At 43.1% G+C, this 11,867-nt stretch overlaps 1 protein-coding gene across 16 annotated transcripts in view; it reads right to left on the bottom strand.

Moving 5' to 3' along the window:
- Nucleotides 1-11,867, bottom strand: part of LOC105559492 (protein retinal degeneration B) — a 76,557-nt gene that overhangs the window by 21,313 nt on the left and 43,377 nt on the right. For 9 of the 16 annotated variants that reach the window (XM_012007810.1, XM_012007809.1, XM_012007816.1 and 6 more), the window contains exon 2: nucleotides 216-512. In XM_012007810.1, the coding sequence (XP_011863200.1) occupies nucleotides 216-347 (132 nt within the window). In that variant the 5' untranslated portion in view covers nucleotides 348-512. Of the gene's footprint in view, nucleotides 1-215; nucleotides 513-965; nucleotides 1,898-2,605; nucleotides 2,717-2,893; nucleotides 3,803-3,823; nucleotides 3,963-11,867 lie in introns of those variants that run through there. The other 7 variants (XM_012007818.1, XM_012007821.1, XM_012007814.1 and 4 more) reach the window with 6 other exon arrangements.

Below are 11,867 nucleotides of genomic sequence, written 5' to 3'. Positions count from 1 at the left end.
AAAAATGGGTAGAATTATGTAGTAGACATGAGTGTAGCGTAAGAGATGTGGCAACAGCACCTCAAACTACAATCTTTCGAATCTATTTTACATTATGTATTAATCGTAAGTGTATTCTTTAGAACAATATTGCACCAAGATATATCATTGTAATAATTGAGTGCTGGTTCCTGTCTGGAAGGAATTTTTGAGCATTACTGTCGCGAAACAACTACCTTAAATCGCCACTCTCCTTTCTCGCGATGCGGCCGGTTAATCGCGATAATTACCGCTATCATGTACAGCTGGGCGATTCGATACTCCTCTACCGTGAGAGGCAACGGTATGCGATACTCCTTGATCAACATTTTGTCGGAGCCTGTCCTGTATCACTCGTGCATCTTGGCAAAGTGCATCTCCCCTTCAGAGATACCGAACGCCGCCGCGTTCGACATCTTCGCGACACCTCGAGAGACCTTCCTCGCCGGGAATCACGAGTGACGTCTCCATTTTGCGTCGTCAAGTGTAATCCTCTGCAATGGTAGAAAGAAGATATCTCCATATCGCGTTACGTCTGAATTTTAAGTACCAGGCTAGCGATTGCTACGTAGATAGTATTCGAGAATCCTCCGATTTCACGCGTCCGTGTATGTATAATAGCGGATCTTTTCAAGGATCAAGTCTCGAGGATAGTGGCCAGACTTGGAAAACGAAGGCACCGACGAACAAGTGAATAATAGAGGGAAGAAAATAATAATTAACTTTTATCGTCTATTAAATTTTTCTAAGTATCGTAACGATAATTCGCATAATGTTGAAATTACTGATAGATACTGCCGATGAAGGATAACAACATATATTTTTTTAACCGTTACAAAAGGACTGCGTAAAATCGAAGAACCATTTAGAATTGAAAATTGCGGACTCGTTTCTCGGGGAGAAAAATATATCGAAACTGAAGAAAATTAATAGGCACCGAGAATTACTATTGTTATAGCCGAGCTGTGCGCCGCTCAACTTCTCTGATTGAACTAAATTCTTTGACAACTCGTCTTGATTGCGGGTTGTGGCGAACGCAAACCACGTCGATCGTATCGCAGGCTGCTACTCGAGCTCAGCGATACGTAAATATCGCATCCTGCTCGACGCGAATATTTACTGTGCCGGAAATATTCGTAGTTCCGGTGCTCGGTCATAGTTAAAAGTAGCCGATAGTAAACGATAAATTCGCGTCCAAGGAATAAAAGATTCAACTTTGCCACTTAATCGCGATTGGGTCTTTAACAACGCGCCGGTAAACAGCATCTGTTTATCGAGATACAGGTGAGTATGGCCTTGGTGCATAATTGATGGCTAAGCCAAATAATAATGGATTATGTGCGGTACTGAATAATGAAGCGACGCTTATGCGTATTTCCAACGCGAGAACTGTTAATTACGTCGTCAATAATCATATAAATTGTCACGTAACTCCGATATTTTTAACGTTCTTTTTTTATTTCCGTCATTTCGAATTATTTATCAGGTTCTTGAAACGAGCGTTTCTTAAAAGGATCATTCCATTTCAAGTGCGTGACTGTTCTCGACCTTCGAGCAGGGAAACAATTCGTCAGTCTCACACTTCGATGGTGCCACGTTTTAAGGATGTTTAGTACCTGTTTTGGAAATATTGAATTCAACAAAACTTTTACAGATTGTCCGCGCTAATGTTCGGAGACTTGTAAACAAATCCAAAGTCGTTTCACCGAAGCAATCACAAATTATATAAGAATTTTTATTTCTAGTGAATTTACTCGTAAAGTTATAGAAAACTGCGTTGACTCAAATGGCCGAAAAGGGATGGAAAAATCGAAAATACGTTTCTGAACTCCACACGGGGATAATTTCCTCTTAAAATTTACCCTGAAAATCAATGTAATCGTGAGACAACGTGGCATTTCGCAGAATTTTATGGGAGTTTTTTGAAATTTTACCATACTTTTAATTTAAAATCGTGAGACAACGTGGCATTTCCAAGAACTTTAGGAGAGATTTTGGAAATTTTACCATATATTTTACTAGTAATTATACTTAAAATTAGTACACATTTTACTAGTAAAATTTAAAAAAAAACTCTCATAAAGTTCTTCGAAATGCCACGTTGTCTCACGATTACACGATGTTCGGGATAAATTTTAAGAGAAAATTCTCTCCGTGTAGCTACGAATAAATAGTAAGATTTGACGCAACCCAAGCTGCACGAGAAGCGAACGTATTCAAAATCGAATTTCAGTTACTTTTTGCAACGAATGTGCGTACAAAACATCCTTAATTCGTTCTCCATCGTCCTCTCGCGCGATAAATGTTAACCCCCTCGTGAGAATCTCCGGCTGTTCCAGGGAATAATTCGCGGCGCGGAGCAGCCGCCGTTCTCACCCATCCAGGCAGAAGCAATAAACAAAACGTTACGCAAAACGTTTATTTATACGCCGGCTCGGCCCCGGTGCTCGGCTGCGTGCTTGACTTTTATACCGCGCGCGGAATTAGCAGCCGGCAATTATGCGGCTCGCGCTGCAAAATCCGCCCGTATTCATCCGCCTGTTTCGTCTTTTTTATATACGTAGTGGAAATCCCTTCGGATACCCACCCCTTCGGGGGAAGAGGCGGGTTGTGCGGTGCCGAGTTAACCCGCTAAAACCACCGTGACGGACTTCTCTGCGTGGAGGCTGGGGGGGCACGACACTATAGGCAATCTTCCCCCCCCCCCCCCCAGCATCTACCTATTCACGAAATCACTCGCTCCCGCAAACGTATACGCGCACATGCAACCACCCGCGCAGAAAATTGCGAGCTTCAATCGCCGCGCCGCGCGAACGCGCGTTTTGTTACGCGCGGGCGAGAGCGAGGTGGACGTCGACGATAACGTCGGACGTACCATTCGCGGCACCGCCAACGTGCGGCGCAGTTTCCGGGGGCGGAGGGGACACTTCCGGGGAGGTTTTTACATCTTCCTCGCGCCCCGATCAAACTCCGCCCCGCGGAAGGGAGATACGCGGCGCCGGGAGGACAGCCGAGAGAACACGCGTGTCGCACTCCGTCACGCCAGCTCGGAGACTTTCGGCGCTCACGCCCGCCGAAGGTGCAGGGTGATCCCCGAATTCGCAGCCGTGTCGCTTCGCGTGGGCGCGACAAGTCGCGCGAAAGGATTCGATTCCTCGTCGGGATTCCACAAGCGAGTCAGCTCTCGTTCCCTGCGTCTTTGAAAAATGTTTTTGTAAAATTATTGTTATCGCGCATGCGTATAAATAATTCGATGAAGAAAACAGCTTGTGCACATAGCTGTGTACATGTGCACTCGCAGAAACGAAGCGTTGGAATGCTCAATCAAGTAGAATTATTAATTTAATCGGGCCCCGAGTTTTAAGTGACGCGACGAGTAACGTGCGTCGATCGCGAGGGAAGACTTGAATAAGTCTTTGTGAATAATCCCTTCAAACGCGAACGATTTTCCAAGTCGATATCGCGATACTTAATTCTCATAAATGAATTTAAACGAGCCCTCGTAGAGAACACTCCGATATCCCCCGGTTTATATCAACATTTGAGTAGAAACCACTGTGCATCGTCTCGTGTCACGTTCATTACGATGTTTTACGAAACCGGTCGCGAGAAGTGGCGACATCGTGGCGGCGAATTAAACCGCCGATTTTCCTCACTCTCGGTATCGGAGAGGCTGGAAGTACGCGGAGTAAAAATAACACGCGCCGCAATTAGTTGAAGGAACTTCATTCTCTCTTATATCGCGCGAGCTCGCGTCCGAAAGGAGCGGGCCTATACGGCGGGAAAGGCGGGCGATCCGATTTACCGATAAAAGGGTTAGACAATGACGTCGAATGATGCGAATGATGTCACAGCGGGAGCGGCGGGGGGGGCGCGACGTAGGGCGCCGAGGGGCATCGAGGGAGCGCACGCACGCGACACGCGAACACGGCGACGCGCCGCCACCGACTGACGGAGGAGCGAAGGAGGCTGCTCGCTTGGCGGCGCGATCGCACGCGCGACTCGTCGAACCCGCGAAATCGCCGCCGGCCAATCGGAGCTCGTGCCTCGCGACCCGACGAGCCCGCGGGCAGGGCCGTAAATTAAACGGCGCCAATGAACAAACATGTTATTTCGCGAGAAAAGAGCGTGGCTCGCGCGCGTGGACCCGCACGTAGCGTAACGATTTACGCGCGTCACGTGACCGGGGAGATTTTTACGTGTCGGCCGCGGACGTGCCCCGAGCTGCGATCAACCTTTTCCTCTCTTAATCGTTTGCGAGACTCGCTTGTATACCGTACTGTAGCAGCGTATCTTCGTACAGGCATGCGAGATACGTCGATTTTTCAAATTCCGCATTTGCATCGCGCTTCTATACTTTACGCGAGATACCGCCGGTGCACTCTGTACGGCATTAAGGATCGCATCAAAATTTATGATATAAGAGTGTATCAGCGGGGTAGCTCTCGCAAAAGAAAAAAAAAAGCAGGAACAGTACGGAAGGAATTTACCGAGGAATCCCCGATGGAGAGTCCCCCGAGCGATCGCGCTGACCAAGACCGGACTCAGCGGCTATCATTTATCAGCGATCGCAAAACGCACGGATCGACCTGTTATGTGCGCGCCTCCGAAATGGAGAGTGCCGCGCGACGATTCCGCAATGAACAGCTCGAAGATAACTCCGTCCCCCCCCCCCCGTATCCGCGTGGCGGACATACGCGGGATCTCGGCGGGGATCGTTTCTAGATAATGGAGACGTGATACCGGAGATTGTCGTTAGATAATAGAAATGTGACGCCGGGGTGGTTAACTCGCCACTGCCCGGACAACCACCATCCTCCGCCGCCACCCGGTCTATTGATCGCCCCCGAACGGCCAACAAGGCGCGAGACCAGCTGCGCCGGCGAACCCCCGCGAGAAGGCGAGACCGAAAACGGCGTCGCAACGCCGCGACTCCGGCCGGAGTCGCCTTAACCCTTTCGGGACTTCCGTCGTCGTCGTCTCGCCCCAACTAGACGGCGAGAGGTCTCGAATGTATCTCGTTTCTCGGGACTTGTCCTAGCCCACCCCGCTTTCTTTCTCCGAAACTTGCGTCCCTCGAAATTTCAAAATCGCTGGAAACCGCCGTTTCCCCGAGTCCTTTTCTGCTCGCTTAGATTCCATACACTCGTAACGGGACACCGAAAACATTCAATTCTTGAAATGTATACTTTACAAATTGAGATGGAAAACTTATAGTCAATCCAGCCGCGCGGCTAGTTTTCTAATTAGTTTGTTACACGACGTTTCGACCCTATTCTTTTGGATCCTTATCGAGTGATACTAACAATAAGTCAGTCATCGTCGTCGAATAAGACAGAGTCGAGTTATAAAATATACGCGTACGTGTGAGCATTGTGGTAGCTGGGCTCGAATTAATTTGTCAGTCATGTCTTAGGAACAATACAAGGTGATATTGCGAACTATACAGTTTTGATTACACGGCCGTATATTACATTAAAGTTTTCGGTGTCTGTTTGTAAATTTAGCGTGTTATCGGTTTTGTTGATAAAAAAACATTTCGGCGATTTCTCTTTTTCTCCTGAGGCGCTCGCTATGTAAAATTCTTGGTTCCGACCAATTGAACTCGTGATCATGTGACGCACGGTATGTGCTGACCACGGAGTGGCAGTTTTCGTCTCTTTTTATGTTCTTTAATTCTGGTCAGAAGGTGTCGTCTGGTTTGTCCAATGTAAGAGGCTTCAGAGTCGTTGCAATTAATACTTTACAAATCCTCTTAATAGATTCACTTAATGAGGAAGACTATTTCCTTCTCAACATCATGTTTTTCGGAATGTCTTCTTAAATTAAGAATATATTCTTAATATTAAGAACGTATTCTTAATTCGCAGCAACTTTAGTGATGGAACTTCCGGTATGCGTCTCGGTACGCAGTGTTGTGCATAGATGATTTTAAAATTAGCTAGATAAAGATAAGATAAAAATATATAAATTTACCTTAGATAAGATAAAGATCATTTCGTTTTGAATATATCTAGATAAAAGATAAAATTATATGATGATTCATCTAGATAATTTTCAGATAATATTTTTAAGACTTCATGTAAACACAGTAGAAAAAATTATAAGAAAATTATAGAAAAATTTAAATTATAAAGGGGGATATAGAATATATTCAGGTTAGGTTATATGACGCACACATAAATGCATGGGCTACAACGCCATCCATATTATTTTTATGTGGCCCTAAATCAAATTATCTGTACGTTATCTTAGATAATTTAGTAAAGATAACACTTTCTTTCATCTAAGATGCAGATATAGATAATACTTATTTTTATTATCTATATAAAGATAAGATAACGCTAAAATTTTTTCTAGATAATCATCTATATAATTTTATTTAGATAACAGCAAACACTGTCGGTACGTGTCGATGCTTGTTTTATCACGTTTCGAGTAGTTTGTAATTGTACTGTGGCATCCTGACTCAAATAATGGACGAGAAAGTGGTTGAGTGGTTAGAAAAAGATTTAAGCCATTTGAAGGACATATTTATGAGCAAGTATTTAAAATATAAAATAGAATTGCTCGTGATTCGTGTTAACCTTCCCGACAGAATCTCTCGTCAGTCTCCGATTACAGAAAATAAGGAGGACAAGCGTCAACCAGTAATTAAACAAGTAGCTAAAGCTACTAACTTGTCGAAAAAATCTATTTAGCTACGCTGTATTTATCTGTACTGGATGTGGAGGTGGGGGAGTAAAACGATCTATAAAATGTGCGAAAAAGCGCATTCTAAATCACGGAAGATATAATAACGCAAGAGAAACAATTTTCACAAAGCGACTTTGGACATTTTTTTTTTTTAATTGAAACTGTTATACAGTGATTTCCATTATTTTGTGAATGTCATCAGATTGTGCGCAAGATGAGTAATGAACGAAATACAGCCACTTTACGCAACCGAGAGTCTTGCCCCAATTAAAATTTAATATTTCATATCCGATCTTCTTCCCCCCCCCCCCCCTCTCTCTCTCTCTCTCTCTCTCTCTCTCTCTCTCTCTCTCTGGGGCGACAAGAGCCGATTAAAAATTAAAACGACCGCCGCGCGTCGGCAGACAAGCCGTCATATTCGTCTCGCCGCTATTTCCAGCTGCCACTACCAGCATCAAGTTATTCCCACGCTTCTGCTAATTGCCAACCTTCCTGGGCATTTCATTTGGATCCTCGACTTCGTAGCCGTGCGGCGGTACCGGATTTTTCACAGGGTTATGGAACAACGTGTGATTCCCATCGCCCCAAGGAAACGGCTGTTGAAAGAAAAACGAAAGCGGATGCAGATTTCTTAGCCACTCGCGCAACGAATATTCGAAGAATAATATTTTCCAAGTGGATTCGATCAAGATTGATTCGCTATCCGCCGCGCGAATCCTCCGACAGATGATAAATGATGCAATATCAACTTTATAGTTTCTAGATAGATAGACAAATAAATTAATTTGGCCTCGAGCCACTAAAAGAAAACTCACGCGGTTGAGAGAGATGTAAAATTGGAAAATTACTCTGTTGACAAATCCGAAATCAAAAGAGACTGGAGCTTCCGTTAATTGTTCTCTCTTTTACAAACTTTACGAAATACAGCAACAATTATAATGAAATTCCTAGCACGGGAAAACTGAAGTAAGGTCAGTGCAATTGTGGGTCTTTATTAGTCGATAATCCGGACCGCCAAGAAAATAGGTCTAGCAGTCAAAGAGGCGCAATAGACTACCTCGGTACATAGACGAATGAATAAAAATTTGCATAAATTCGTACCAGAATTGAATCGTGCAAAATTAGAGAGAGAAAAGAAATGGCCGCAGATTTCTTAACCATTCGCGCATTGAATACTCGAAGAATAATATTTTCGAGGTAGATTTCATCAAGATTGATTTCTTGCTTTCTTTGTGACTTTGAAGAAGGAAGCAAATTATGTCCTTATGTCCATCTTTACATTTAATTAATGCAATTTAAACATTCTATGAAAACAATCTGTAATTGCTTCTTAAGGCTCCTGAGTACTCGACTGCCAAGTCTGCGTTGACAGTGGCGACTTGATTTAAAACGATGGAAACAAGAATTTCATTTCATTTCGTATATCGATAAAAAACTGTATGAATGTATGGACACAAGTAGAGGAAAGTCCTCTATTATGAGATAGTAGGTTTTCAACGTTAAAATTTAATCAGAAATTTTTTTCGCAACGATTACACGAACAATCAATTTTCCACTAAACAGATTTCATTCCGAGGGCAATGAATTCATGATGAAACCAATAGATGCTGCCTATTAATTTAGCAAAAACTCTGCCATCTCATATTAGGAGCTTATCTCATAATGTGGGACTGCGTATGCTTTTTGACACGCCGATAAGCTAAATTACAATGTATAACGTCACTTTACGTTTCGGTGCAGTATTTTTATATTTAAAATAATTGTAGTGTTAAAATTTACCGAAGACTTGCATTTTTCGTTATAATTTAATACGTGAAAAGCAAATGTTTGTTTCAATTCGTCCGCTGTCAAACAGCTTGTTCTCGTCCTTGATTAGACATTATTCAATTTAATACGTGAATTATTATTTATTGATTACCCAAACAAAGGGAAAGTTTTTGATATTTTTTACAAGTCTATCTACTACAAACGCTATTTTATTGAAAAAAAAACGTTCTTACTTTAATGTACGTTTTAAAAAATGTCATGCTCTCGCACTTCTGACGTCAAATGCAGCTGTAATGAGTATCCAGGAGTCTTAAATCCCGTGATTTAATGGCAAATTAATCATCTCTCGCGAGCATTTTCATATTTCACTCAGCTCAAGTGAACGTAATATAAATTCCACGAGCGGCAATGCAATTGATTTGCAATAATGTCATAAATTTGTATACGAAATGTCGACAATAGTTGCACGTGTCAACGATGAAATGCTCGCTGGTGAAGAATCGATCGGAAAATTCGCCGTTTGTAGTCGCAAAACTGAGTCTGCCGGGTCGTAACGGTAGAAAGATTTCCAAGTCCTGTTTCTCGCGACAGTTCTGACAAATGGGGCCGACCAGAACCTTAGTCCGACGACACATATACGGAAGATTCAGGAACGGCTCCCTCGGCTGCCTCGCTTTTTCTCGGTGCCGCACATAAGTAATCGCCGACATGATCACGACCAGGGGTAATGCGACGCACAGGGCCAGCATACGCCAGAATGCGAGCTTGCGCGGATCTGCGCCCACAATTGTATCGTTATTTAGATACGATTAACGCGTATCGCGAGGAATTCCGCGGCGAAATTAAATTGCGTTGCACTCGCCGTCTCTCCCGACGGTAAATTAAATTTGCACCGTGCACTCGATTCTCAATCCACGAAGCGTTCCCTCTTTATGGACGTGAAATATCGAAATAAAGAGCGGAATATCGGAATAAAGCAAATTCAATTGTACTGAACATTTTGAGTTATTGCTGATAACATTAATTAATTGTACGAGCTCGATTTTTGTTTCAGTCTGCAGGAAATGGAGCAAAATGTACGTTTGATTAAAATATAATTAATTACATTTAATTTTCATACGACATTCAACCTCGCTCTTTTTGCGCCGTGCGTCGTATATAAAACATTATTTTATCTTCTACACATTTGTATATGACAAATGTGAAATTATAATAGTCTGGAAGTTAAAGCTGCATTTTTCCAGAGCACTATCTCCAAAGATACGCGACTCTCTCGCTTCTCCGTACGTCCTCCATTCCGATAGATCATCGTTCGCAATTCTAATCTCGAGCGCACCTAAATCTCGGCGCCGCAAAATTCCTGGTGCGCCAAGTCGCGAATTTATCGGGAAAGTTGGAGATACGCGCGGAGGAATTTCCAACGTTACCGGCGCGCGGATGACAAGTTGGCGGCTCGGAAGGAGGACACGGCGGTCTCGTCGACGAAGGGCACGGTGGGCAAGGGTCGCAGCGAGGATCATCATCCGGAGGAGGGCACGGGTCCTCCGGCGCGGTACGCGAGTCGCGGTCCTTCGATCTCTCGAACGTGCCAAGCTCTCGTCGGAATGTCAGACACCGCAAAGACGGCCTCCAGATACGTGCGAACGACGTCATGTTGTACCTCGTGTATCTCGCAAATTCTTCTCGCTGCGTCTTTGGATTTTCTCGAGGGAAATTCGGGAAGAAAGACGGGAAGTGTCGTTCCTTTCGCCTGAAGTTACCGTCATGGTTTATGACGTAATGGTCGATTGACGCGTGGATATATGGTTTGGCAGCAGAAAAGTGACTAACGAAATCCGGCATAGATGGCTGAGTCTCCAGAGCTCCCGGACGTTTATTGAAATAAATAATGACAAGAGCGCTTGAAATGTGAAATAATCGAAAACCTACTTGGATTTGCGACGCGCGCGTTATTCGGTTGGTGTTAACTAACAATGCCCGACGTTGCCTGCCACGAAACCCTAAAAGCCACGGTTCGATATGCTTTGTTACGGCGACGCCAACGCGGATCTAACGGGACGTCGAAGAAAATGTGGCTCCGTTTAATCCCCCCCCCCCCCCGGAAGATGAGATTAATGGCGGAGTGCACTTAAACGCGAAAACGTCGCTCCCACGAACGGATGCGTCGCGTGATAAACGGGAACATCGCTTAATCCGCACTTTATCGATACGCCACTGTGTCTGGACCAGACGGAAGCTGGTAAGCAGCCCGCCACCTGCATATCGCAATTCCCGCGAAAAATATTTCCATATTTGCCTCATGCGACACGTATTCCTCTCGGATCAAGTGCTTCCTTGGAAGCTGAGTCGTGACAAATTCGTCCCTTCAAAACTGCTTTTTTATCTCAACAAAATAATAGCACGAATTACAATGTGCACGCAGAAAAAAAAAAGAATATTCTCCTTTTGAAAATATATATTACATTTGGTCATTATTCCGTGGATAATTGTGCTAACAACTTCAAAAATCATCTCACGCACGGAATCATGAGCTTTCCACAAGTTCCACACCGTCTTGGACTCGCTTGCATACATGGAGTAACATATTCTATCCCTAATACCTTATCAAGTATTCGGCGTTTCTCTTATGTACTGTAATGCAAACGCAGCCTCTCGACACCCACCGTCGGGTGAGATTTTTCTCGTCTTTCCAAGCGACTTTTGTTTTTTACCGAATGTTTTTTTATTTAACTCAAGCGTCCGCCCTTAATTTTATTTTATTTTTACATTTAATATTTAATGTTTGGATGTAATCAATATTGCTTTATAGGTCATTGAAAAGGATCACATTAGCTGATCGAAACGTTTGATCGTTACGAATGTTATTATACATAAAACTTTTGTATTCCGCATCTAACATTCTGCGTCGGCTCTTACTACCTTCCCTTATTCTTTTCTTTGTTTTATTATCAGAGCCCTTGAACCATATTTGTTCGGTAAAATATTTTTAGTCTCAACGTGAAAATCTTGAAATGAGATTGTATCGCGTTAAAGAAAGACAAACTTACTCGAATGAAGCAATTTTATATAATTCAAGAAAAATAGATGCTTAATATTTAAGAATACTTGTCTTGAATGAAAAGTAAACAATATTGGATAGAAAATAACATATTTTCAAACCGAAGATTATAATGATTAGAATGATTATTGTCACAAAATAATTATATGTATCCTCGAAGTGACAATTATGGTATTTAAATAAGACTGTAATACTGTTGGAATGTAAGTTGTTGTGTATATACAAAACACTGAACGCGTGAAAAAAGAGTTGATCTGGTACTTATTACTTTCCTGTGCAGTAAAATTAAGAGACCGAGCTGAGAAACAAACGGCAACGCAATGTATAT

Source organism: Vollenhovia emeryi, unplaced genomic scaffold (genome assembly GCF_000949405.1).
Source record: "Vollenhovia emeryi isolate VEMERY1.0 unplaced genomic scaffold, V.emery_V1.0 DF939267.1, whole genome shotgun sequence".
In the NCBI taxonomy this organism is placed as follows: Eukaryota; Metazoa; Arthropoda; class Insecta; order Hymenoptera; family Formicidae; genus Vollenhovia; species Vollenhovia emeryi.
This window is presented reverse-complemented; position numbering and strand designations above follow the sequence as displayed.